The 24,397-nt window shown below is 48.7% G+C and overlaps 2 protein-coding genes across 7 annotated transcripts in view; one reads left to right on the forward strand and one right to left on the reverse strand.

Annotated features, from left to right (window-relative positions):
• The window catches only part of LOC147226848 (microphthalmia-associated transcription factor-like), a 36,132-nt gene extending 14,492 nt beyond the window's left edge, over positions 1-21,640 (forward strand). For 2 of the 6 annotated variants that reach the window (XM_086159413.1, XM_086159417.1), the window contains exons 2-10: positions 7,566-7,806; positions 15,768-15,983; positions 16,078-16,173; positions 16,366-16,483; positions 16,639-16,731; positions 16,820-16,876; positions 16,964-17,039; positions 17,738-17,885; positions 18,390-21,640. In XM_086159413.1, the coding sequence (XP_086015539.1) occupies positions 7,566-7,806; positions 15,768-15,983; positions 16,078-16,173; positions 16,366-16,483; positions 16,639-16,731; positions 16,820-16,876; positions 16,964-17,039; positions 17,738-17,885; positions 18,390-18,785 (1,441 nt within the window). In that variant the 3' untranslated portion in view covers positions 18,786-21,640. The remainder of the gene's footprint in view (positions 1-7,565; positions 7,807-15,767; positions 15,984-16,077; positions 16,174-16,365; positions 16,484-16,638; positions 16,732-16,819; positions 16,877-16,963; positions 17,040-17,737; positions 17,886-18,389) is intronic. The other 4 variants (XM_086159414.1, XM_086159418.1, XM_086159415.1 and 1 more) reach the window with 3 other exon arrangements.
• Positions 21,641-21,647: 7 nt separating this feature from the next.
• On the reverse strand, positions 21,648-23,322 carry LOC147226849 (uncharacterized). Its single transcript, XM_086159968.1, has 4 exons — positions 22,693-23,322; positions 22,197-22,433; positions 21,870-22,122; positions 21,648-21,783 (listed from the first exon to the last, which is right to left on the reverse strand). The coding sequence occupies exons 1-4, from the start codon at positions 23,320-23,322 to the stop codon at positions 21,704-21,706; spliced, it is 1,200 nt and encodes a 399-aa protein (XP_086016094.1). The 3' UTR covers positions 21,648-21,703.
• Positions 23,323-24,397: the final 1,075 nt, after the last annotated feature.

Genomic DNA, 24,397 nt, shown 5'->3' on the forward strand with positions numbered 1-24,397 from the left:
TATATTAAACACTATTTATTCTGCATGGGCAGCACATATCCGCTTCCACGTCCTGACAATCTAAATATTTCCTCCAGCAATGCGCTGCCAAACAGCGCCCGGGCCTCCTCGCTGACGCTCTGGTTGTTTATTTGTTTTGCGCCGTGTTCGAGGATGTTCATGGCCGGGGGGGAAATCGCTGATGTACAGGGGAAGAAGGAAAAACCTAATAATCGGGACCTAAAAATAAAATAGTGAAGTTTGATTGTGTTATGGAGCTACAGTCGCCACACACACACACACACACACACACACACACACACGCACACACACTCCAGTGCAGTCTATTCTGCAGTACCGTCTGATGGATAGCAGCACAGCATGGTAGTATCCCATGAACGGAGAGTGGAAAGCGTCTGGCGGAGCGCGAGGCGAGGCTAAAGACGGCTGTCGGGAGAAACGGATTTAAACCCATTTGAATTTAATGGTGTTTGGTTTTGTGGGGGTTTGAAAGATATACATATACAGGACTGTCTCGGAAAATTAGAATAATCTTTATCTTCTGTAATTCTGGATTCATTACAAATCCACTGAAATATCGCAAGCCTTTTATGATTTTAATATTGCTGATTATGGCTTACATCTTAAGAAAACTCAAAAATCCTATGTCAAAATATTAGAATATCATTAAAGTGTAATTTTTGTTTTTTTAATTGCATTAGAGAAGATAAAGAACTTTATCACAATATTCTAATTTACTGAGACAGTCCTGTATATGTATATATGGAACAAGTACTTGGGGTCAACAGAATGTAGAAAAGTATGGAAAAGCGGTAAGGAAATGGGTTCAAGCAAGTTGGAATGGATGGACAAAAGTGTCAGGGGTACTGTGAAATAGAAAATTAATTTAACACAATACGGATGAGTGTATTGTTTCTGTTAGACCTGGAAAAAGCATACGACAGGGTGCCAAGAGCGGAACTCTGGTATTGTATGAGGAAGACTGGAGGAGCAGAGAAGTATGTTAGACTGGTGCAGGACATGTATGCTACCTGTGGTGCGGTGTGCTGTAGGTGTGAGCGAGTTCAAGGTGAAGGTAGGGCTTCATCAGGGATCAGCTCTGAGCTCCTTCTTGTTTGCAGTGGTGATGGACAGGCTGACAGATGAGGTTAGACAAGAATCTCCATGGACCATGATGTTTGCAGATGACATTGTGATCTGTAGTGAGAGCGGAGAACAGGTATAAGATGCTTCACATGTTAGATGTTTTGGGGAGAAGGTCAGAGAAGCCGGACTGAGATGGTCGGGTCATGTACAGAGGAGGGAGTGAGTATGTCGGTGGACGGATGCTGGAATTGGGGGTCTAGAGGAAGACCAAAGAGAAGATTTACGGACGTAATGAGAGAGGAGGATCCAGAGAATAGGGTTAGAAGGAGAAGGTTGACTGGTTGTGGAGCCCCCTGAAGGGAGAAGCCCAAAGGAAAAGAATTTATCACAGGGGTGCAGGACATGTATGACCGAGACAAAGTGATAACTGAGATGGACATGAACACTCCTCTGTTTATGTCCAAACCATGGTGAAGATCTGGGTAGGAGGTCGCTGAAGGTGGAGCTGCCAGGCAGGAGGTCTAGAGGAAGACCAAAGAGAAGATGAAGAAGAAGATGATGATATTTATATGAAAGATGAAGACTCACCTGAGTCCTGCATTGTTGAGCATCTCCTCCTCAGAGCAAGAAGGTGCCTGGCTGGAGGTCTTTCTGCTTGGAGCCTCTATGTTCTCCCTATGCCTGCATGGTGATGAATGAAAGGGTGAATGGTTGCAAGTGTCATTATGAACGTGTGAATGAGAGCATGATGAAGATGTAAATATGAATATAAATATAAATAGAGGGACAATTAGAAGATGGCAAAAAGGCATCCACGAATAAAAAGACAGCAAAATGAACAACGTCAAGGATAAGAATGGACAACAGAATGAAACAAAAAACGGCAAGGGTGAACATAGACAACCAAAAGGATAGGAACGTAAACAAAGCGACAATAGCAATGACAAAAATAAACAAAAATAAGCAGAATTGGCCGAGACCAACTAGGATAGGAAAGGAACTAGGATGAATGTGTTTTGTTGGAACTAAAGAACAGATTGTTCAGATTTCGTTTATCACCTGCTGACGTCCCTGTGAAGGAATCCCCCTTGTCCTCGCCGTTGAGGAAGCTTCGAGGAATTGTGCGCTTTTGCGTCATCGCGAGTTTTCGCGCTAGTTCAAAACTTTAATCACATTAATCATGCAAATGAATTAATCTGGATTAAGGCGCTGATTATGACAGACCTAGCTGTTCTCTCTTGACCTTCTCGCTTGTTAGCGCGCCGTCTTCTCCTCTGCTGACTCATGATTACGTTCATCTCGGTGTTCCCGCTGGCCGAAACTCAACCCTCCCTGAAATCGGCGAGGTTCAACGCGGGTCGGAAGAAAGTTCAATTACGGGAATGATCTTCTGGTCAATCAGAATCAGGGGTTTCCCACAGCCCGAGCCAACGTCCGCGGAAACCGTCGCCGCAACGAGGAAAAGACGAGATACGTCTCGTCCGGTGGACGTCGCGAGTCATACCGGACGCTTGGAAACAAAAAGGGAAACGAGACCCAAGGCTGTTTGGAGCAGGAGGAAAGAGAGAGAGAATCAAAAGGGTTTTATTTTGGCAGTGGAAATGAAAAGGATAAAAAAAAAAAAAAAAAAAAAAAAAAAAAGCGGGCTAACTAGCTTTTAGCATTAGCTCCGGCGGCAGACGGAGGGATTGAAGCCGCTACGCGACGCTTGATTGGACGGCGCTTTCTTGACGGGTCTTTTTAGGCGCAGGGTTCAGCGGGTGTGATGTCAGACGATGAGATTAAATGCAGCGCGGGGCGGCGGAGGAGGAGGAGGAGGAGGGGAGTATTATGGTATGTCGAGGGCTCAACACCCAGTGAATACGCCGCAGACCGAAGCTGTGTTTGACTCGGCCGGCTAATTAGTCCGATTACTGCACAGCTGGATTGGCGAGACGTTTTAGCGAGTCTTATCAAAAGGAGCACTCACTCGATGAAGGCTCCATGCCGACAACTTCTGCTTCAGCAGAGCTTCTCTATTTTGGGCCGCGTCTGGGGAGTAGCCGTCTAGCTCCGAGAGAGTGGGAAGGATGAATCAACCTCTTTTTCAACGTTCCTCTTTCTACTCCGGTTAACTCCGCACATGCCCTCAGCCGGGAGACGGTTAACCTCCCGGAAACCTCGTCGGAATTCAACGGCGCCGACCTTTTGAACGCCGGGGTTTCTCCCCTCCACCCCCGTGATCCACGCCGTCGTGTTTCGCCTTGAAGTAAACACGTTTCACGGGCGTATCGGCTACGTTAGCCGTTAGCGATGCCGGAGGCAACGCAATGTAGGGGATAAAAATTCCCGTCCAAGTGTTGTTGAGAAAGACACCGAATCCCTAAACTGCTAGCGGTTCATCCGGTGCAGAGAACGAATTACGAAAGAGACGGTTGCGTAAATATGTAGCGTAGCGGTTAGCATTTCCACCTTCCCGTGTGGAGTCTCCACGTTCCCTCAACAACCCGCAGGAAGTTCATTGGTGCGGATGACAGGGTGAACGTTTGTATACGAGCCCCCGCGATTGGGCGGTCCGGGTTCGAACCCGGCCTCTCGTCCAATCACAGCTTGGATCGGCTCCGGCACCGTCCAGATGATGAACGAGTGAACGACCGAGACGATCAAACGTCACGACTCCTTTGCCGATTTCCTTAAGCGGCGTTCTAGTTTCAGGTTCTCCCGCCGTCTCTGACTTTAAAAATCAAACCCTACAAGTTCCACCTCGGTACAACTTGTCGTTGTTGGTGGTTCTCTGCCACCTTTCATTTTTTTGTACTTTTGCACCGTGGGGTCTTAGAGTATCGTCAATAAAGTCGATGTACCTGTAGCTCAATTCACCCCTGAAACTTGGTATCTTTTAGCTTTGCGAGCCGGATTAAACCCGTGTGTTGGCCTGATCCGGACCGCGGGCCTCGAGTTGGACACCCCGGCGTCCCAGCCTGTCCAAGTGCTGAGCGAGATACCGAACCGCTAACTGCTGCTACTTAGCCGCCTCCTGCTCACGGTGCATCCATGACGGGTCAAATTCGGCTAATGTCGCGCTCCACGTATGTGACAATTTAGGGATTTCTTGTTCTTCTGCACCGGTTCTGCACCGTGTGCTACCTAGATCGGGGTTCGGTGAATCCGTCTCATTGGTTCGGAAGCTGTCCAGACACACGTCTGACTCGTAGAATTCGTGATGACACCCCTCGATTGGCCGCCACCAGCTGCAGACCAGGGCATTTTACGGTTTCGCTTTTTTTATCCGGCCTGTCAAATGATTTTAATTTTAAGGATTTTCAATTAATAGTCAATTTAGAAACTCTGTATTTCATCCTTTGGTTTAATTTTGAACGGATGATTACATGCTAAATAATGTCGGTGAATTTATATGATCATCAATGGTTTTCGGGTTGAAACAAAATGCCGAAAAATTGTAAAATTTAAATTGCAAATTTCATTTTGCTCAATTGACGTAAAAAATTAATCAGAAATGTGGCCCGCCAGCCAAAATAGTTGCCCACCCCTGCCGAATGGTCGGCCTTCTGTTGGCGCCTGCGCTAGTCAACTAGCGACTGTCGCGATGCTACGACGTGGGATTTCTTTCTTAATATTTTAATCCCTTTATACGAATTACGAAAGCAACGTTGATTCACACGTATAACATGATGGGAGTTGGCAACCTCACTGCGATGGCAAGTTGAGCAATTCTAGTCGAAGCACCCGCAAAACTAAGGGAACGCGACCTCAAGCTGCTTGGAGACGAAGAATATAAGAATAAGAATAAGAACGACTTTATTTATCCCGAAGGAAATTGTTGTGCCAGAGTTTCAAGTAAAACAACAATAATAAATAATAGTAGGAAATTGTATAAACAGTATAAAAAAGGGAGAGAATAAGAAATAAAAATACAACTATAAAGTGTGAAAGTATCAAGTCAAGGCTATAAAGTGTCTTAAGTACAAAGATTTTGAGATTCCCTGCGGCTGAAGGGAGAGGAATTAAAAAGTCTGAACAAAACTATAACAATATAAAAACACAACTTGCCGAAATCAAGGCGAAGCGACACCAGATTGGAAGAAAAAGCTCCCCTGCCTGTTCTCGGCTTCGCACCCGTCAACAAACCCGTCCTCGACCCGGTAAAGAAGGTTTCGGTCAATCTTCTTCTTCTTCTTCTGGACGTGGACAGAGGAGTGTTCATGTCCATCTCAGTTATCACTTTGTCTCGGTCATACATGTCCTGCACCCCTGTGATAAATTCTTTTCCTTTGGGCTTTTCCCTTCTGGAGTCGCCACAGCCAATCAACCTTCTCCTTCTAACCCTATTCTCTGTATCTTCCTCTCTCGCACCAACTACCTTCATATCTTCTCTCACTACGTCCATAAATCTTCTCCTTAGTCTTCCTCTAGACCTCCAATTCCAGCATTCGTCTACCAATATATTCTCTACCCCTTCTCTGTCCATGACCCAACCATCTCAGTCTGGCTTCTCTGACCTTCTCTCCAAAACATCTAACATGCGTTGTTCCTCTGATAGACTCATTCCTGATCCTCTCCATCCTGGTCACTCCCAAAGAGAACCTCAACATCTTCATCTCTGCAACCTCTAGTTCTGCCTGCTGTCTTTTGGTCATTGTAAAGAAGGTCAATGCGCGCGTGAAACTTGACTTTGACTCTTTTTATATTTTTATTTGTATTTCTTAGTCTCCCTCCTTCCTACTATTATCCATTATTGTTATGTTTTACTTGAAACTCTGGCACGACAATTTCCTTCGGGATAAATAAAGCTGTTCTTATTCTTATTCTTATTATATAGTATTAAGCTATGCTTGCTCCATATTTATTTTTCAAGCAAAACCCGTTTGGGTCCATATGAAAAGGATATATCTGGAGGAAGAATTTTTTTCAATAAAAATCAATGTTTGAATGTTTGAATTTCGGCCCACCGTGTATTTTGAGTTTTACACCCTGTATCAAGTGAATGACATTACATTACATTACATTAAATCGCATTTGGCAGACGCTTTTATCCAAAGCGACTTACAATAGAGGACACAAGGACTGTAAATACACTTGCAAATACACAACGCACAGGAAATATACAGAACAGAAAGTGTATATTTGAATGAAAGGGCGAATGGTTGTATTTATACACTGCTCAAAAAAATAAAGGGAACACTTAAAAAACACATCCTAGATCTAAATGAATGAAATATTCTTATGAAATACTTTGCTCTTTACACAGTTGAATGTGCTGACAACAAAATCACACAAAAATGATCAATGGAAATCAATTGTATCAACCCATGGAGGTCTGGATTAGGAATCACACTCAAAATTAAAGTGTAAAAACAAACTCCAGGCTGATCCAACTTTGATGTAATGTCCTTAAAACAAGTCCAAATGAATCTGTGTTGCTTCCTGAGTGGACACTATGATTTCACACAAGTGTGATTGACTTGGAGTTACATTGTGTTGTTCAAGTGTTCCCTTTATTTTTTTGAGCAGTATATATGGCAGATTCATATTGAATTTTTATGCGCGAGCTAACCAGGTATCATGTAAATTGAAAAACGTGAAAATTGGAATTTAAAGATTTGAATTTTTTGGCATTTTATTTCAACTTTAAAATCATTAATGATCATATAAATGTACTGACATCATTTTGAATGTGATCACCCATACAAATTTTTTTTAAAAAAAAAGGAAAAAATATGGAGTTTCTAAATTCATAATTGATTGAAAATACTTAAAATATTCAAAGAAAATTGTTTGGCGGGCCGGATAAAAAAGCAAAAACGGGCCGGATGTGGCCCGCGGGCCGTAAAATGCCCATGTCTGATATATGGGATGTGAATGAAAAGATGAATGGATGTATACTGCTCAAAAAAATAAAGGGAACACTTGAACAACACAATGTAACTCCAAGTTAATCACACTTGTGTGAAATCATAGTGTCCACTCAGGAAGCAACACAGATTCATTTGGACTTGTTTTAAGGACATTACATCAAAGTTGGATCGGCCTGGAGTTTGTTTTTACACTTTAATTTGGAGTGTGATTCCTAATCCAGACCTCCATGGGTTGATACAATTGATTTCCATTGATCATTTTTGTGTGATTTTGTTGTCAGCACATTCAACTGTGTAAAGAGCAAAGTATATTCATAAGAATATTTCATTCATTTAGATCTAGGATGTGTTTTTTAAGTGTTCCCTTTATTTTTTTGAGCAGTGTATTTTCCCGCGTCGTGAACGAAAGGACGGGTGTTCGGCGCCTCCGACAAGGTCAAGAACCAACGGAGGATCGAACGTTCCCGCGGTTCGAGGATCCCCCAACAAAATCCGTCTCCCGGTCCCGCCCTCTCGCTCTCTCTCCGCCGGTCTGCGCTCATTCACCTCGCATCTTTTTCCTTTTTTTCTTTTTCCCCTCCTCTCTCCACCCCCCCCGCCCCCTCCTCCTCCCACTTTCGGCAGCAGCCCGCCGGACCAGCATGGCTCTTCCAAACCCCCGCTGAGCTCCTCGGCCGTGACATCTCGCATCCTGCTGCGGCAGCAGCTGATGCGGGAGCAGCTCCAGGAGCAGGAGCGGCGGGAGCAGCAGCGGCAGCAGGCCTCGCCGTACCCGCAGACGCCCGCCGCCCAAACCCCCGCCATCAACGTGACGGTGCCGGCCGGCTTGCCGCCCGCCGCGCAGGTGCCGATGGAGGTGCTGAAGGTAAGCGGAGCGTCGGCGAGTCGGCGAGTCGGCGAGTCGGCGAGGGAGGGGGATTCGCAAAAGTTATCACGGCGTACGTGGAAAGTTTCCACCTCTGGATGAATGAGCCGAGGCATGTGTCACCGCTGCAGCGAGTATTTATAGTTTATCGACTCGCGTGTGTGTGTGTGTGTGTGTGTGTGGACAGTCAGGCAATCTGTTTTTTTTTTTTTTTTTTTTTTTTTCTTTCCCCGACTGCCCGTTTCGAAAAAAAAAAAAAAGGGGGAGTGAGTGAAGTGTGTTAGAATGCGTATATGGGGATTATCTTTCCTGAGAGAATTCCTCTTTAATGCATGCTGTGCTTCCAGCCATTTGGATTTAGCCATCTTTAATCCTATTTGCTCAGCTACGTTCACATCTTTTCGTAGCTTTGATTCCCCCGGCAGTCCGAGGGCGACAGGAGACCGTTGAGATTTTTCCGTACGGGCCGAGACGTTCGAGGGTTTTTGATAGAGCAGCCCGGTAAGTTTAAGCCCCCCCCGCCATCTTCCTCCTCCTCCTCCTCCTCCTCCGCCTCCTCCTCCAAACACAAACACCTCCATCCGTCCCGCAGGTGCTTCCAGACCGTCGTGATTGAGCATCTTTGTTTGTTTTCGTACGGGTAGAATTAGCGCTCGCTAACGTGCGGCGGCGGCGTCTCCGAAAGGTCGTCGGTCGGTTTTTTCGCCGTAGCGTCGTTTTAAAATCCGACGACTCGTTCGGAAAATGCACGTGTGCAACAAGTTTTTTTTTTTTTTTTGGGCCTCCTCGAATCAAAACTTTTTCTCGAGTAACGCTAATTTTTTTTTTCTGATTCGCTACCTTGAAACAGCTTTTTATTTTCTTTTTTTTAATCTTTTGTAGAGCCCAATCCGTTCTCGACACACTCGAGAGATTTCATGGCGACTCGCTCGGGCACGCTTTCGTCACCCCGTGTGTGTGTGTGTGTGTGTGTGTGTGTGTGTGTGTGTGCGTCGTGGTCCGGGGACCGAGGACAAATACAGTATATTCATTGAACCGGCGTCCTGCCCTCCTCGCCGGGCATAAATGTCGCCCCCCCCTTCCATAATCTGCAGCGCTTTGAGAGGTTTAGGTCGCCCCCTCCTCGAACCCGCGCACAATACGTGAAGTCGGAGTTATTTTTCTGGTTTGGCGAGAGCTTACAGACATTCTTCATTGACTGAAGTCCTCAAATAAAAAAAAAAAAAAGAAAAAAAAAAAAGAAAAAAAGCTCCAGCTTGGCGCTGTTGAGCTGGGTTAACCTGCTCCCCTGTCTGTGGGTAGATTAGCTCAGGGGTACCAGGCAGAGCTGCTGGACCTCAAAAAGTGCAAACATTAAGCTCAGATGAGTTTATCTAAAGACTGATTGGGCCCTTAATTAACCAAGTGACCTCTGACCTTCTGGGGAATAAGTAAGGGATCAGTTTGGGGATCAAGACAAAAGCGAGCACAGCCTTACCACACACCGAACACTAATTCAGCGAAGAATGCTCATAATTAGCCCGCGCCGCTTTCATTCCACGGCATATTTAAGAGAAGGAAGAAAAAAACACACCGCTTTGAAATGTACGCAGCATAACTTCCTAAAAGGGTTAAAAGAAAAAAAAAAAATGATTTCTAGATTTTTGGGAGGATTTATGGAGGAGGGAACAAAGTGATCCTCAACCCCGCCATGCATTTTCTTCTTTTCTTTTTTCTTTTTTTTTTTTTGGGATTATACAACCGCCTCGTGACGGCTATCTTATCTGAGAGGGGCCGCGTTGTATTCGGACAGTTCGCGGATTCATACGACGTTTCGTGAGATTAAAATATGCGGTACGGCGATAGGAGGAGGGGGAAGCCACGTGTCGCAACAACGCGGTCGCACCGACGAAAAGGGTTACGATAAGTTCATCGCACTCGCCGGTTGTGCACCGACGTCGTCGTGACGACGCGTCGGTGGTCGTCGGGACCCCCCGCGGTGCGGAGGAGCTTCAGGGGCTCACATTAGCATCGCCGTCGTTAGCGGCGAGTTTCCGCCGAGCGACGTTTTAGCAGCTTAACTGCCAGACAAAGTGGCCTATTCTTTGGCGCCGGCGTAGCAAATGGGTCATTCTTGTTAAAGGATCCCGATAGGGCCGTCGTGGAACGCCCAAAGCATGCGAGTCGGAAAAAAAAGAGAAGAAAAGTCGTGCGTCCTCAAAGCCGGACACTTTGTGAATGGTTTTATTTTGTTTCCCCCCCCCCCGCTGAGTTTTTTTGACACTTTTTGACCCCCGTGGGGGGAAACCGGCCGATACGCTAATGTCGTACTTTCGCGGGGAAACGTCAAGATGAAACGTCCTCTCCGCTAAAAACGCTATTTTCCGCCGTCTCGCCTTTACAGATGCGAAAACTCTCGTCCGGAGTGGGTTTAACAAAAGCGTCAGTATGCGTTGAACGGGCCGAGATGTTCTGATCTGCGGGTTCCGGCGGACCCGAAGCGGTGAGATCATCCCGTTATGAGTGTTAATTTAGGAAATCCAGCGGGACAAAAAAACAAACCTGTTTTTTTGAACCGGATTTTTTTTTTTTTTTTTTTTTTGAGAAGGTTGTGTGAGATGTTCGCGAGAAGCGAAGGCGTCGGGTTCGGCGCTAATTCCGGAGCGGAGTTGATTGTTTTCACGATTCACAACAGGATTCTTTCATGCGTGATTTCCTAGACGCCGTCCTCGCGTTCGACGCCGCTTTTCCAAGAAGCTGCGGCGAGAAGTAGCACGTTTTGACGGAGCTCGCCGGAGGTCAAAGGGCAGGTTCGGAGGATAACTTTTGAGAGAACGGTGTGTTTTTTTTTCCTGCGGACGCCGTGAAGACGACGCTCCATCAGCTCCTTCGTTTTAACCGAAATGTTGTGATGCTGTCGAGCGGTTAAAACAGCATTTATTAAATGTTTAGATGGGAAAATGCTGAACTGAATTTTCGCAGCTGAAAGCGTCTGCAGGTCCGCCGCGGCCGGGACGATTTACTCTCTGAGTTACCGTGAAATAAATCCGGATTCCAGACTGGTTTACACAGAGAGCTTTTTTTTTTTTTTTTCTTGAAAAAAAATTCATTCATTCATTATTTATACCGCTTATCCCAGTCAGGGTCACGGCGAGAGGCGGCGTTCACCCCGGGCCGGCTCGCTCATCCATCCGTCATTGAGACGTGAAAACATTCCCGAGAAAAAGCAGGTTTTCTAAGCAGGTTAAGAAAAGACGCGTGCGCGCTGGAAATGGCTCAGCTTGGATCTAAAAACACTCAACTCACCCGGCGCCGCCGCTTTAAACGCTCCTGGGGGAGTCGCGGGGAGCCTCGAGCTGCAAAACAAGGACGAGTTAACGGTTAGTCAAAGGCTGGGGGTTTAAAAGACACTCGTTACAAGATCGGACGTTAAAAAAGTGCACCGGACCCCCAACCTGCAAATCTCCTATTGGTTTTTTTTTTTTTTTTTAATTCGCCGTCGGTTTAAGTCGGACGAGTAAACAGAGATGATGTATGTCGAGTGAAAACGAGAGCGCCCTCGTAAGTGGATTTCACAGCAGAGCGCCCGGCTTGAGAAACCCGCAGCTATTAGTGCGATTCAAGCCGCTTGAACAAGAACCGCTGCTTCGCTAACGCTCACATTTCGCTTCGTGTAAATCGTTTTAGCATCTCGCTACCTGTTTTCCAGAGGTGACCGTCCTCAGCTTCATAAATTCCAAATGTCAATTACAGCTCGGAGTTTTTTGACGCGTCGCCATCGCACTTCTAATTTTAGATGATCGACGTGAAGGAGTGAGTGAGTGAGAATCTCCCAGACGATGAATCACCGGCGTCTCCTGGCTCCGGAGCCCGTCTCGCTCGTTTCTGCTCACGTTACGTAGATACTTCTGTTTCGAGCCACGTCGAACGCCAACGCCCGTCACCGCCGTCCACTAGGGGGCGACGCGGAGCGCGGCGTTCCCTTTCGGATGATGACGAACGCTGGCGATGGCGGTAAATCCAAGCTAGCGTGGAGTATTCTCCTGCTCCCCGTTTGCAATGTTGTGCTCATTTTCTCGTTAGCATACCGCGCAACACCTTCCCCTTCTCCGCTTCCGTCAGCGCTGCTACGCTAGCTTGTAGCGCCCGGAAAACCCAGGAAATGAACAGACAGAAGATTCCTGAGCAGCCTCGGCACTAGAGTGCGGGAACGTGATCCCGAGCTCCTTCCAGCGGCCGGCCGACCAGAAAAAACCCGGTATAAATGGAATCCATTAACGTGTACAGAAGGGGTCTTTTCAGCAGGCCGTACAAGGCTTTTGTTACGCCTGGCTGTTTCGAATAAAAACATGTTTGGAGGTACTTTCCCCCGATATGTGAATACGCGAGTGTCCGCCAGGAGCCGCGTGACATCTACTGTGTCATCAGAGGGTTCCCTTCCAGCGCACGTCGCAAAAAATCACGCAGGTTGTTGCTAATATGGACCTAGCGTCAGAACGCTACATCTCTTTCGCGCAACAGGAAAAGCGCAACGGCGAGAAAACGTGCCTCTTTTTTTTATACAGTAAAGCTGGCGAGTATTGGAAAGTAGCAAATAATACCAAAAATAATGTTTCCCTTATTAACATTCCTTCTTTTTCAAGGGTCAGAGAAGCGATTGCATTTATCCCCCAAAAAATAAGAAACCAATTTGTCATGCATCAGGTCGACATGTAAGCGGTTATTTTTTTTCCACGCGCTTTTCAGAACCGCGGCTTTTACAACCATGCGGCTAATTTATGGATTTTTATTGGGTAGCTACGTTAGCTTCCTTCCGCCGACGCCGTCGCCGTGGACAAATAATGCATAATTCTTCAGATCAGCCATTGTGCGCTTTTCGCACAAACCCCCGTCATGAAGAAGACGCGCAGAAATGCATTCGACGCGGATGTCAAGTTGAAAGCGACCAGTCTGGCTGTCGAAGAAGGAAATAGAGCCGCTGCACGGAAGCAAATAAGCATTTGCGTAACGTACCGGTAGTCGTAGATGCTACCGTCACTTAGTTGGGTTAATATAATAATAATAATAATAATACATGGGATTTTTATAGCGCTTTTCATGACACTCAAAGACGCTTCACAAGTAAAAACGGAAGGAACAGAACATACGCAAAATTATTGGGAAGAAGTCCATAATTGCAGAGTTTGGCGATGAGCGCCAGTCCAGGGACGAGCTGGAGGAGCTTCGCCGGTGTGCAGCTGAGTGTCGCGCTGCTGTGAGGAGGCAAGTGTTGGAGCTGGATGTCGGAGATGGATTTTTGGTGGAGGGAGAGATGGTGGAGCAGGAGGAGCGAGAAGATTTCGGCCGATGGAAATGCCGTCTTGCTAGGCGCCATCGGGATCCGGAGTTTCGAGAGGCTGGCCGGCTAGCTAGCCAGCCAGCCAGCCTGCTCAGGTCGCCGTCGGGATCTGGAGTTTTGAGAGGCTAGCTAGCTAGCCAGCCTGCTCAGGTCGCCGTCGGGATCTGGAGTTTCGAGAGGCTAGCCGGCTAGCTAGCCTGCTCAGGTCGCCGTCGGGATCTGGAGTTTTGAGAGGCTAGCTAGCTAGCCAGCCTGCTCAGGTCGCCGTCGGGATCTGGAGTTTCGAGAGGCTAGCCGGCTAGCTACCCAGCCAGCCAGCCTGCTCATGTCGCCGTCGGGATCTGGAGTTTCGAGAGGCTAGCCGGCTAGCTAGCCTGCTCAGGTCGCCGTCGGGATCTGGTGTTTTGAGAGGCTAGCTAGCCAGGCAGCCTGCTCAGGTCGGCAAGCTAGTTTGGTAGCTTGCTGGAGATTGTCCAGGTGAGCCTTTGTCTGTGGTTTGGTTGATTGGTTGGAGAGCGGGAAGCAGCAGCCAAACGCGCCAGCGTCCTCCCGCCCGCCATCTTGCCAAAAAAAAAAACATATATATATATATATATATATAATGTTTCAACACACCCGCGGCTTATTTATGTCCAATTTCTTTTACAAATTAGTAGGTGCGGCCTACATAAAGGTGCGCTCTGTAGTACAGAATTTACGGAAAATACTTTGGGGATACGTCTGGTATGGTTTCCAAACAGAAGCTCCGGCAGTGAGCTGCACATGTGTGGAACGTGTCCTCCTTCTCCTCGTGGACTCCAGGAAGTAAACAGCGCTACGTGTCCTGAACCACCAGCTCGTGCACGTCACGCTTTTCATCCCGCCGACTTTGTTTTGGCTCCGTGTAAACAAGGCGATGACGCCTTTTGAATTCTTTGCAGCGGCACAGTTCGGTATCTCTTGTCTAAATCAGGATGGAGGCACGGAGTCCTTTTCTTTTAGGGCAGGAGAGAAGTTATGTGTGTCCACAAAGGTGGTTTCCATCCCGGGCATCTGCAGGCCTCCGCGGGTCAGTAGGCTCGACATAAAATCACGTTTTGAACATTCGGGGTCAACTCGGACAGGATTCTGAAGTTCCCAGCCGCGGTATCTTTAGGTTTTCCTTGTTCTCAGCTCTGCCTCGTCACGGGGCGGGGGGGGGGGTCGACGAGCGGCTCGGTGTTTTTACCGCTGAGGCGTCGGAGTCCTAGTTTTCAGGATGGGCGTCACCGGGCCTCATTATGTTTGTGGTTGTTTTAAAACCCGGTGTCAACTTGTGTTTTATTGATGGCCTGACAGTGTCGGAAACAAACATCCTTCGGTTGCGACGGGTTGGCAAACCTTTCAAAGGTTCCCGCAGGACACCGGATACTAATGAATGTCATCCTTAAGCACCGCATCTGCCCACGGTGAGATATGGTTCATCTCAATGATGTGCTGTAAAAACATCCTCCGGCCTCCAGCCCACCTCCCCCTTTACAACCCCGGCACTGAAGATTTACAGCCCCAGGTGACCGGTGTCGTACCTGCGGGACGCTAGTTAACGTAGCTCACATGAGCTGCGGAACAATGATACCGTGCCTGAGCTGAAAGGGTTCCTGTTCTTGCGAGACTACCTACCGCGAGAGTCGGGCCGAGGGGGTCGAAGGAGCGTCCCAGGACGGGAGTCGGTGGCTCGGCGGGCAGGTGAAGCGCGGTCGACTTGTTGTGGACGTTGAGCTCCCTGGGAAGCGGTCTGGTTCTTGGCGAGGCTTGCGGCGCTAGGAAATGTCAGAGGTGGCAAGAAGTTCATCTCGAGCCCCCTTTAGCGCCGTTAAAGAAACCAAACCCCCGCCGGGGGCTCACGCATAACGAAAATATCAGTTCGAAAAGGAAGTGTTATTCATTGCGGCGCAGAGTTATGCTTTGTGTCGCGCTGGAAATGTCACTTGTAGACATTAGGGGAGGCCGGGATGCGGCCAAACAAGGGCGTTATTGACTCTTCACGCCGCGCTGAGCTGCGATTGCACGCCACGTATCCACAGGGTTAAAAAAAAACAAAGTGGACGGGGCAAAGTAGAAGCCCCCCGGGGTAAGTTTCAGTAAAAGAGGTGGGCTCGCCAAACAAAGGACCCAACTGTTAACACCACATCCTGACATCAAGTGATACACCATAAAGGAATAACTTCAGATTTTACATAAAACAACACAAATCTGAAAAGGCCCATTGTGTTTCGCGCAGATTCCCTCCCTAACACGCGTATCTAATGACTCTGCCTGTCTCTTTTTAAAGGATGCGTCCCTTGAACAGGCTCAGTGCGCGAGTGAGCAGCGAGCGGAAGGTTGAGCGCAGCGTTGTTAAACTCGGGTTTTCAGGTCGGACGTTCGCCGTAAAGCCATGCTCGAGATGCTGGGATATCACCCCTACGAGGTACGTCGGGAGTCGTGTTGTCTCGGAGGTCTTCGGAGCGTCTTCTAGGAGAGTCGCTGCTTTGGGTAGTCAGATCTCGCCGGATCTCCACCCGCTAGCCGCAGATGGAATCCAAAGTCAGAAAAACAGACCGGTCTCGTCTGGGCGACACGTCGACCTGCCGCCGTCCGGACCTAATGTACTTGCGGTTCAGTTTCTGCCTCTTCCCGCCCGCAGGTCCAGACCCACCTGGAGAACCCGACCAAGTACCACATCCAGCGGTCCCAGCAGCAGCAGGTGAAGCGCTACCTGGGGAAGCTTGGCTCTCAGGTGTTGAGCTTGCCCTGCCCCAACCAGTCCTCTGACCACGGGGGCATGCCGCCAGGGCCGGGCAACAGCGCCCCCAACAGCCCTATGGCCTTACTGACCCTGAACTCTAACTGCGAGAAAGAGGTGACCGCTTCCGTTCCCGCATCTTATGTCACATACACGATCAAATGAATAATTATTTCGATCTTGTCATTCACCAAACGCGTTCTGGGGCCAGATGGACGATGTCATCGATGACATTATTAGTCTGGAGTCCAGTTACAGTGACGACATCCTCGGCCTGATGGACCCCGGACTCCAGATGGCGAACACGGTATGCTCAAGGGAAAGGGGGGAGGGTTGACGCCGGTATGCTCCGTTGAGATCCAAGTCTTCATTTTAAGCCGTTTTTTAAACACGTGTGAAGATGACAACCGGGGATACAGCTTCGCTAATGCTAAAGCAACACCCTGTGATGCTGAGCCGCATCTGCAAATAGCTAAAATTTGTGCCTCGTTCCCCTCAGATCCCGGTACCCGCCAACCTCATGGACATGTACGGAAACCAGGGTATGTCCCAGCAAGGCCTGCCCATCAGCAACTCCTGTCCCGCCAACCTGCCCAACATCAAAAGGGAATACTCCGGTGAGGACTCTTCGGGACTCTGTCCAGCCCAAAATGTGTCGTCGTCATGACTTTTCACCGCCTTCAAGTGACTGTCCGTGGACTGTCGGGTGTTGCTCTTGTCCGTGGTCGCCGTTTGTGTACCGCTACTGAAAATATCCCGACTCATCCCGCAGTGTCTCAATCCCCGGCCATCATGCACATGCTGGATAAGTCTGGATCCTGTGGCAAATTCGACAACTATCAAAGGCCCGAAGGGTTTCCTGTCGGTATGTCTCGTTATTTCACTTCAGCGCGATGCATTTGTCGTGAACGCAGAAGCAGCACGTGCGCTGATCGCCGCGATCTATATTCCAGAAGCTGAAGTACGAGCTCTGGCGAAGGAGAGACAAAAGAAGGATAACCACAATTTGAGTGAGTTACCACCGCAACGAATCCGAACTGTTCTGACTGATCCGGGATGATGTCCGAATTATTTGTGTCCCGGCTTTGTTTTTGCAGTCGAGAGGAGGCGGCGGTTTAACATCAACGACCGAATCAAGGAGCTCGGGACTCTAATCCCAAAGTCAAACGACCCGTAAGTCCCCTTGTGTGTTTGTTTACGGCCTGAAACCCCGGGAACAGACATCGCCCCGACACGGAAATCGGGTCGCCCCGACATTACCTTCAAATCCGAGTTTGTCCGGGCAGCTCAGACCACATCTGCGCCCCGGTTGACAGAGACCCTCGAGTCCCGTTCTCGTCCCCGGGGAACCCCTGCTGTCTTGCGTTCGTTAGAGGTCCCACAGGACCTCATCGGGCCTTTTGTCCAGTCAGGTGTCCTAGGGAGCTAATGCTAACATTCGCTAATAACAGCTGCAGAGGTCTTCTAGAGACGCAGTCCCTTCTTGAGCACAAATAGTTGTGTTCCCCCACCACCACCACCACCACCAGCCCCCCCGGTGGCAGCGAATGAATGAATCCCTGTCTTTGGAAACACAAAGAGGTGATTTTGTCAGAAAAGTATAACTCCGGAGAGCATTGACCCGCTCGGGCTGTGACGGCAGAACCCTTACGTACATTCCCTCGTTCTTTTCATGCCTCCTCACGTGCAAGCGGAGCGAATTTGACATTTGAAATCCTAAAATATCACTATTTCTGAAGGCCTCCCCCTTCCTGCTTCAAAATTTGGTATGACTTTGTGCAAAGCTCACCTCTGTGGCCCCTCGCTCTTCCCGTCGGTGTCTCGAACCCCGCAATGCATTGGCACATCACTAACACGATGCTGATCGGCAGGGACATGCGCTGGAACAAAGGCACTATCCTCAAGGCGTCGGTGGACTACATCAGGAAGCTGCAGAGGGAGCAGCAGAGGGCCAAGGAGCTGGAGACCCGGCAGAAGAAGCTCGAACACGCCAATCGACATCTCATGCTGAGGATACAGGTAAGGGCTCATCGATGCCCGACCTCCATCTCCCGCTTAGTTCTGCACATTTCCCGGGGAGCCGGTGCTTCCAGAAGTCTCGCGGCAGCAGCGTTGCGCGGTATGCCCAAGTATGACCTGCTAAAGGAACAGAGCAGAAGAAGACAACGTGGCGTCAGTAGAACCAGGGAGAGAAATTGTCCGTCCACATTATGAACCGGAGCACATTTGTCCCCGAGGTCAGTGATCGGCTAATAGGGCCGGCGTTGTACCATTGGCGTGCGGTTTGGGTAGTATCCGTAGTGTCGCAAGGGAAATCCTGTTGACGACCAAAGGCGCCTTTTACTGCGCTGAAGAACGGGTGACATTCTCAGGAGGTCATGGAACAGATGCAGAAGAACACATTATCCGAGCGGGCCATGATTTGAATCTCTGTCGCGGCAACATGCGCTAATACTAACGTACGAGCTAGCGGAAAGAGCTTGCCGGACGCCTCCTCACCTCGGCCCCTTCTCGCCCTTCTAGGAGCTGGAGATGCAGGCCCGGGCTCACGGGCTGGCGATCGCCTCTTCGGCGCTCTGCGCCACCGAACTGGGCGCCCGGAGCATCAAGCAGGAACCGTCCCTGGAGGACTGTCACCAGGACCTGTACGCACTCCACCCGCACCACCAACACCACCCCGCCTGCACTCCGGAGCCACCGGGCGCCCTGGAGCTCAACGAAGGCCACCAAAACTTCCCGGAGGCGCACTACGGCGTCCACGGCAAGCCGGGCTCCAAACTGAACGACATCCTCATGGAAGACAACCTGTCGCCGGTGAGAGGCGGGGACCCTTTGCTCTCGTCCGTCTCCCCGGACGCCTCCAAGGACAGCAGTCGCAAGAGCAGCGTGAGCATGGATGAGAATGAGCAGGGCTGTTAGCACCACCTGCTGGAAAACCCCCGTCAAGCCAAACCCCTTCCCACTACGTCTTGTGGTTCGTCTGTCTCTCAGATCCGCGTTTACATGTGTCGAACCCCTCTTTTCCGTTCTTTTCTTCTTTTTTTTATTTTATTTTTATTTTTATTTTGTGATATACCCGTCTTCTCGAGCCCTCAACCTTGATTTTATGGACTGATTTTCAAAGATTTGCTTTAATCAATGATGACAATGAGTTACAAAACAAAAAAAAAACAAACAAAAAAAAAAAAAACACGTTTTTATATATGTATAAAAAATATATATATATGCATTTATCTTTGGATAGAGTCTAGATTATGTTTATTTCTATTGATTCCAAAGAATCTAGGGAAGTTATAAATTATGGTCAGAAAATGTAGATACTTTGTGGTAAGATGAACACTGCTTTGAAAATCACTAGCAATAATAGGAGATCTATTTATTACTGTAGTGCTTTACACTCATTTGTGTCTTAGGTTGAACTTGAACGTGCCGATGCCTTACGAAGACGCGCCAGCGACGCGTTTTAACTGCTAGGCGAGTCCTTGACGGTCCTCTGGTTGAGAGATCTCTCCCGACAAACTCTATATAATCGGTTGTAGATTTAATCTTATTTATATATCCATGGCAACGAGGCTTTGTGTATACATTCCCCTTGAAATTATTTATGAAAGAGCCCGGAAAAAAAAAGAAAAGAAAAAAAAAAAACAAAACAATCGAAGCCGAGATGAAGCGTCGCCGTTCAAGATGGCGGATACCGATTCATTTTTAACCCGTTTTTTTTTTTTTTAAGATCGGGATCTCGGCGGCGCGTTCCTTCCTGTCCGAACCGCTCATTTCGATTCGATTCATTTGAAAAGGAGTCGTTTGAACAGCTCGTGTCAGAAAGCCGATCCCGCTCCGGAGGCTTCGAAGAGTTTCCATGTTGCTCGATATCAGACGGTCCGTTTGGTTCTCCAAACAGCGCCAGCACAGTGTTGATTTTTAAAATATCGTCCGTTTCAGAAGTGATTCATTTCTGTGGTTTTTTTTTTTTTTTTTTGTGTGATTATTATTTTCTACACCACTCTGATGATCCATCCCATTCAGGGTGGATTTCCTTTTTTTTGCTCCCTTTTCCATCGTGTGACCATTTATGTTGTCAAGGAATATAAGGAGACTGTTGTGGGATTTTGAAGGAAATGCATGATTTTTGTCCAAAAACACTGGAACGACGTCTGTAAATCGGAAAGTTGTCGGTTTGGCTTTTTTTTTTTTATCTCAAGTATCGACTAACTGTTGTCTTTGGCTTCTCAGATGCATACCAGACGGTTGATTCTTTATGTTGTACAGTTTTCACCAGTTGTAGCACATCGCGTACTTTTGTCGACGACAACCTGCTGTACCCTTGAGAGCCCCGTTACAGCGCAGCCTCGCCTCTCGATGAACTATGCAACGGTCGAAGCCGCGGCGTCTCGACGAACGCCATCTCTCCCTCCGCCTGAACTTAGCATCGAACGATTTAAGTGCCTTACGGTTGAGGAGTTGTTTTTTTTTTTTTTTTTTAAAGATAGCAAAGCTAACGATTTTGTAGTTCATACTGCCGTTTGGTGCCCTGTGGATGGAGGGCGATGCCGAGGTACTTCTGAAGGCGGTAGGCGAATGCAGAAGTGTTCAAAACTCAATAAATGAAGGAATAGTTAGTGTCGAATCTCAAAACACGCGCTCAATATAAACGGGGAATATCGACGTGAATGTGCGGAGAGAAACGGTTGGCGATACAGCTAGAAGAGCGGTCGAATGTTTGCAGTGTCGAACTCCTTGGTGGTCGGGTGACATCAGGAGCCGCCCGCGAAATTAGCCAAAAGAAGTGCCGAAGTCAAATTTGGATGATGTCGCAATGTTTATAAGCTACGCCGCCTTCTGCCCCCTTTAGATCCCTTTAAAAGGGATTGAAAAATGGAAGAGAAACACTTTGTGTCGCCATCCGTCACCTACTGCCCCACCTAGTTTGTCCAAACACTTCTTATTTATTCGGTGTTGAATGTGTGACGGCGCCGAGTGTTTCTTTTTCGGCTGTTCTTTCGCACAATCGGAACTCCCTCGACCGACTCCCGCGGCAGGCTTAGAAACCCCGCCAACGGCCAAACACCCGGTACGGGGCGACTTCGCGCAAAGACGGGAGGCAGAAAGCGTTTTTTTGGGGGCGTAGATGATGCCTTTTTGTCCGTTGCGTCTGTAGTTCACCAAAGCATGATGACAATCAAGCTGAGAGGATCACAGGTGATGAAGTACATTGTGATGATTGGAAATCAAATTGCCAAAAAAAGAAAAAAAAAAAAAAAAAGACTACTGAGGTCTTTCCTCGGCTGATGGATTTTTCTCCGAGCAGAACTCCATCTCCCGACGGAAAGACCATAAGCTACAAGTCGGGACTCCCGAATGTAGCTTTCAAGTTGTAGGTCAAGTAGCTGAACCCGAAGGGGGCAATGGACCCGCGAGGGGACGCCAACCCCGGGTACTGAGCCTTAAAAGTACAAACGGAGCGGCCGGCACGAAGCCGCCTCCAGACTGCTGGACTAAAGAAATCGCCCAGGGAACCGAAACGTGAGCGGATGACCGAGAAACCACCACAGCTGTTACTTAGGGCGCATTATGGGTACACCACTGAAGAAGCTCAACGTGCTCACTCCCATTCCTGTGGTCCGTACTGCGGTGTTCTCCACTGATGTTACTACCGTCGTAATTGTTACAGTCCATGTGAGATGAATGTAGCAACGGTGGCCATACTCACTCTACTCAGTCGCAGTCAATGTGGAAACTGTTGTGAGAAACATTAAAAGTTTTATTTGAATGTCCGCAGGGCTCCCGTTCTCTTTCTTGCGTCGGTTCATTTTAGTTCATTCGACACCGGTCGATGTTCAGGAAGGCGAAAGCTCCTCTGTCCATTCCCCATGAGCGCGGTACAGAACATCATCTTCAACCGCATCATGAAAAATCTCTGCAAAGAACAAGATATACATCGTCCTTTTGCTTCTCCGCCTCTGCAAGGGCACTACGGGCACTACCTTGTATGTCCGTTTCTACCTGCGCTTCCCAGCCCAGTGGGAAGAGGCATCCTCAGGGATCCCGCCGAGTGCTTCAGGCGCTCGCCAAGGGCCTCGCTCACCAGGTCCAGGGTGCAGTCCTGGTGCCACACCGGCAGCTCCAGGCTCAGCATACACCGGATGATGCGGTCCTTCTCCTGTGTCGCCAGAAGCCCTTTCCGGTGGGCCACGTACACCATGAGGGACATGTCGATGTTCACCGCCTCTCCGTGAAGCAACGCCGGCAGCGCTCTCTGTTCGATAGATGGAAACAGTCAGACGGCGTCCATCCCGACACCTGTCGTGCGCACACGTAACCGAGGAACACCATTTCTAATGTGGGACTGATGAGATGCCCGAAATCCACCAGCCTGTCCAGATCGTCCTCCCATAGGTTAGGAGCCAGTTCCTCCAGCATCGTTTCTATGGCGATGCGAGTGGAAGCCGCCGCCGCGTCTTCTCGTTCCGGGTCTACATGTTCACTGGGCTGCATCTTGGAGCGGAGCAGGTTCTCGCCCTCGGCCTCCAACATCTCAAACAAGCCCCGGTGCTTCATCAGCGCCATCTAGGGTCAACGGGGATAAAGACAGCTTCAATGTCCTGCGAGGAGTTCTCGGCTACTTGCGAGAAGATTTCTTTGGTCAAACACGCATTCCGATGTGTCCCCCAAAATTGTATGCTCCGACAACTCAGGTTGTAGCTTCTGATGGACCTCAGAGACCCTGGGCCCAGGAGGCTCACATAAGAAGGTCACCGGACACTTCCGCATGCCAAAACATCAGCGGGTCCACTCTCCTGGTTAAAGTTCATGCAACGACGAGCACCTTCAGCATCTCCGCCATCCCATTAGAGATCTGCCGCGGCGGGAGCGTCCGGAAGAACGAGCGATCGAGGAAGGTGGCGAGCGGCGGGGCGTAGCCGCCCAGCTTGTTTTTACCACCTTCGAAGTTGACCCCGGTCTTTGCGCCGACGCTGGCGTCCACGTACGCCAGCAAGGTTGTCGGGACCCTGACGTAGGGGGTCCTGCGGCGGTAGAGAGACGCTGCCAGACCCACAACGTCCAGACATACCCCACCTCCGATGGCGACGATGGGCTCGGAGCGCCTGTCGATGCCGAACCTGTGGACCTCCTCCAGGATCTTAGTCACCAGCCCCATGCACTTGTTCTCCTCGGTGGTCGGCAGGGGGAGAATCTTGTAGTCCACCTCCCTGGCCTCAAAGTAGCGGGTGATTCTGGAGCCGTAAAGTTGATAAACGGTCTCATCCACAACGACGAAACGCTTGACCGGACCGCCGCTTCTCCGCTCTTCGGCGCCCAGGTGACCCCACAGCAAGGTGTCGTCCGTGGGGTCCAGGATGTCCCGGCACTGGACGGCAGTGTAGGTGAAAAGGACGGGGCTGACCACCGTCCACGACACGCCGCCATCGGACCTCCTCTCGTAGCTGGAGATCATTTGCAGTTCAAGGAGGGAGGGAAAGGTAACAGTTTATCAGTTTTTTGTTGTTTTTTTTTGGGGGGGGGGGGAATTAGACGTTGTCTAGATCTTCTTGTCGTTGGTAGTTGGACTTGAATTTCTTACAAGAGGCTTCTTCAGTTCAAGCTAAGAAATTGGAGTCCGGCTGCCACGACAAGAAGATTTTGACAAGAAGGAACCCTGGCCTGGATGACGGAGCACCTCCACAAACATGTCCCTGAACTATTTGGGACGACAACCCTTCGGACTTGTGCGGGAGTTGGAAAAAAAACAACTCAAGGATAAGCAGGACATTCATTCATTCATCATGTAAACCGCCCTCTTCACCTCCGACTTCCAGAACAACTCCAGTTCCTGCCACCTCCAGAAGTTCTCCATCATCAATTGTTGGACGCTTCAACAAAAATGGGCAACCGGAGCCACCAAGACCAAAGAGGTGGTTGTGGACTTCGGGGAAAATCGGAGGAGACCTGTACCAATCACCATCCCAGGTGAGGAGGTAAGATAAGAGATATGTGGCCTCCTGAGGCTTAGTAGCCACATTCGTGGACGGCACTGTGGAATTGTGGGTGTTTTGGACACATATGTGGGCAAAACAATGTTTTATTTTTTTTTTTCAATAGTTTTAACCGTCCAAAAGGGGCAAAAATTGAATTATAACATGTTGTTTTTACTCTATGATATTCAAAAATGTGTGTGTATGTGTTATCAATACGTGTAAAAACAGTCAGGGAAAAATACTGCTGTGTTCAAGATGGAAATAAAGAGTTTTTCATTGTTACACAAAAGTGACTTAATTGTGTTTTATGGAAGTTCGGAACAAAACAATCATTTTTCTCTAAAAGTACATCTTCTAATTAGTTTCCAATAAGCCCAAATAGCAAAAAGAAATAAAAAATGCATGTAAAAAAAATTCTTTTGTCACAGCGCCGCAACAATGACAATACCAATAGATATTCAGTCGTGTCACGCCTTAACTCTGTTGTCTATTTGATCCTTGTTGTTCTCGGCCCATTCTGCTTATTTTTGTTTATTTTTATCATCGCTATTGTCA

This window comes from Fistularia commersonii, chromosome 14, assembly GCF_037954325.1.
Source record: "Fistularia commersonii isolate RoL2024-O1a breed Wild chromosome 14, RoL_Fcom_v1.0, whole genome shotgun sequence".
NCBI lineage: Eukaryota > Metazoa > Chordata > Actinopteri > Syngnathiformes > Fistulariidae > Fistularia > Fistularia commersonii.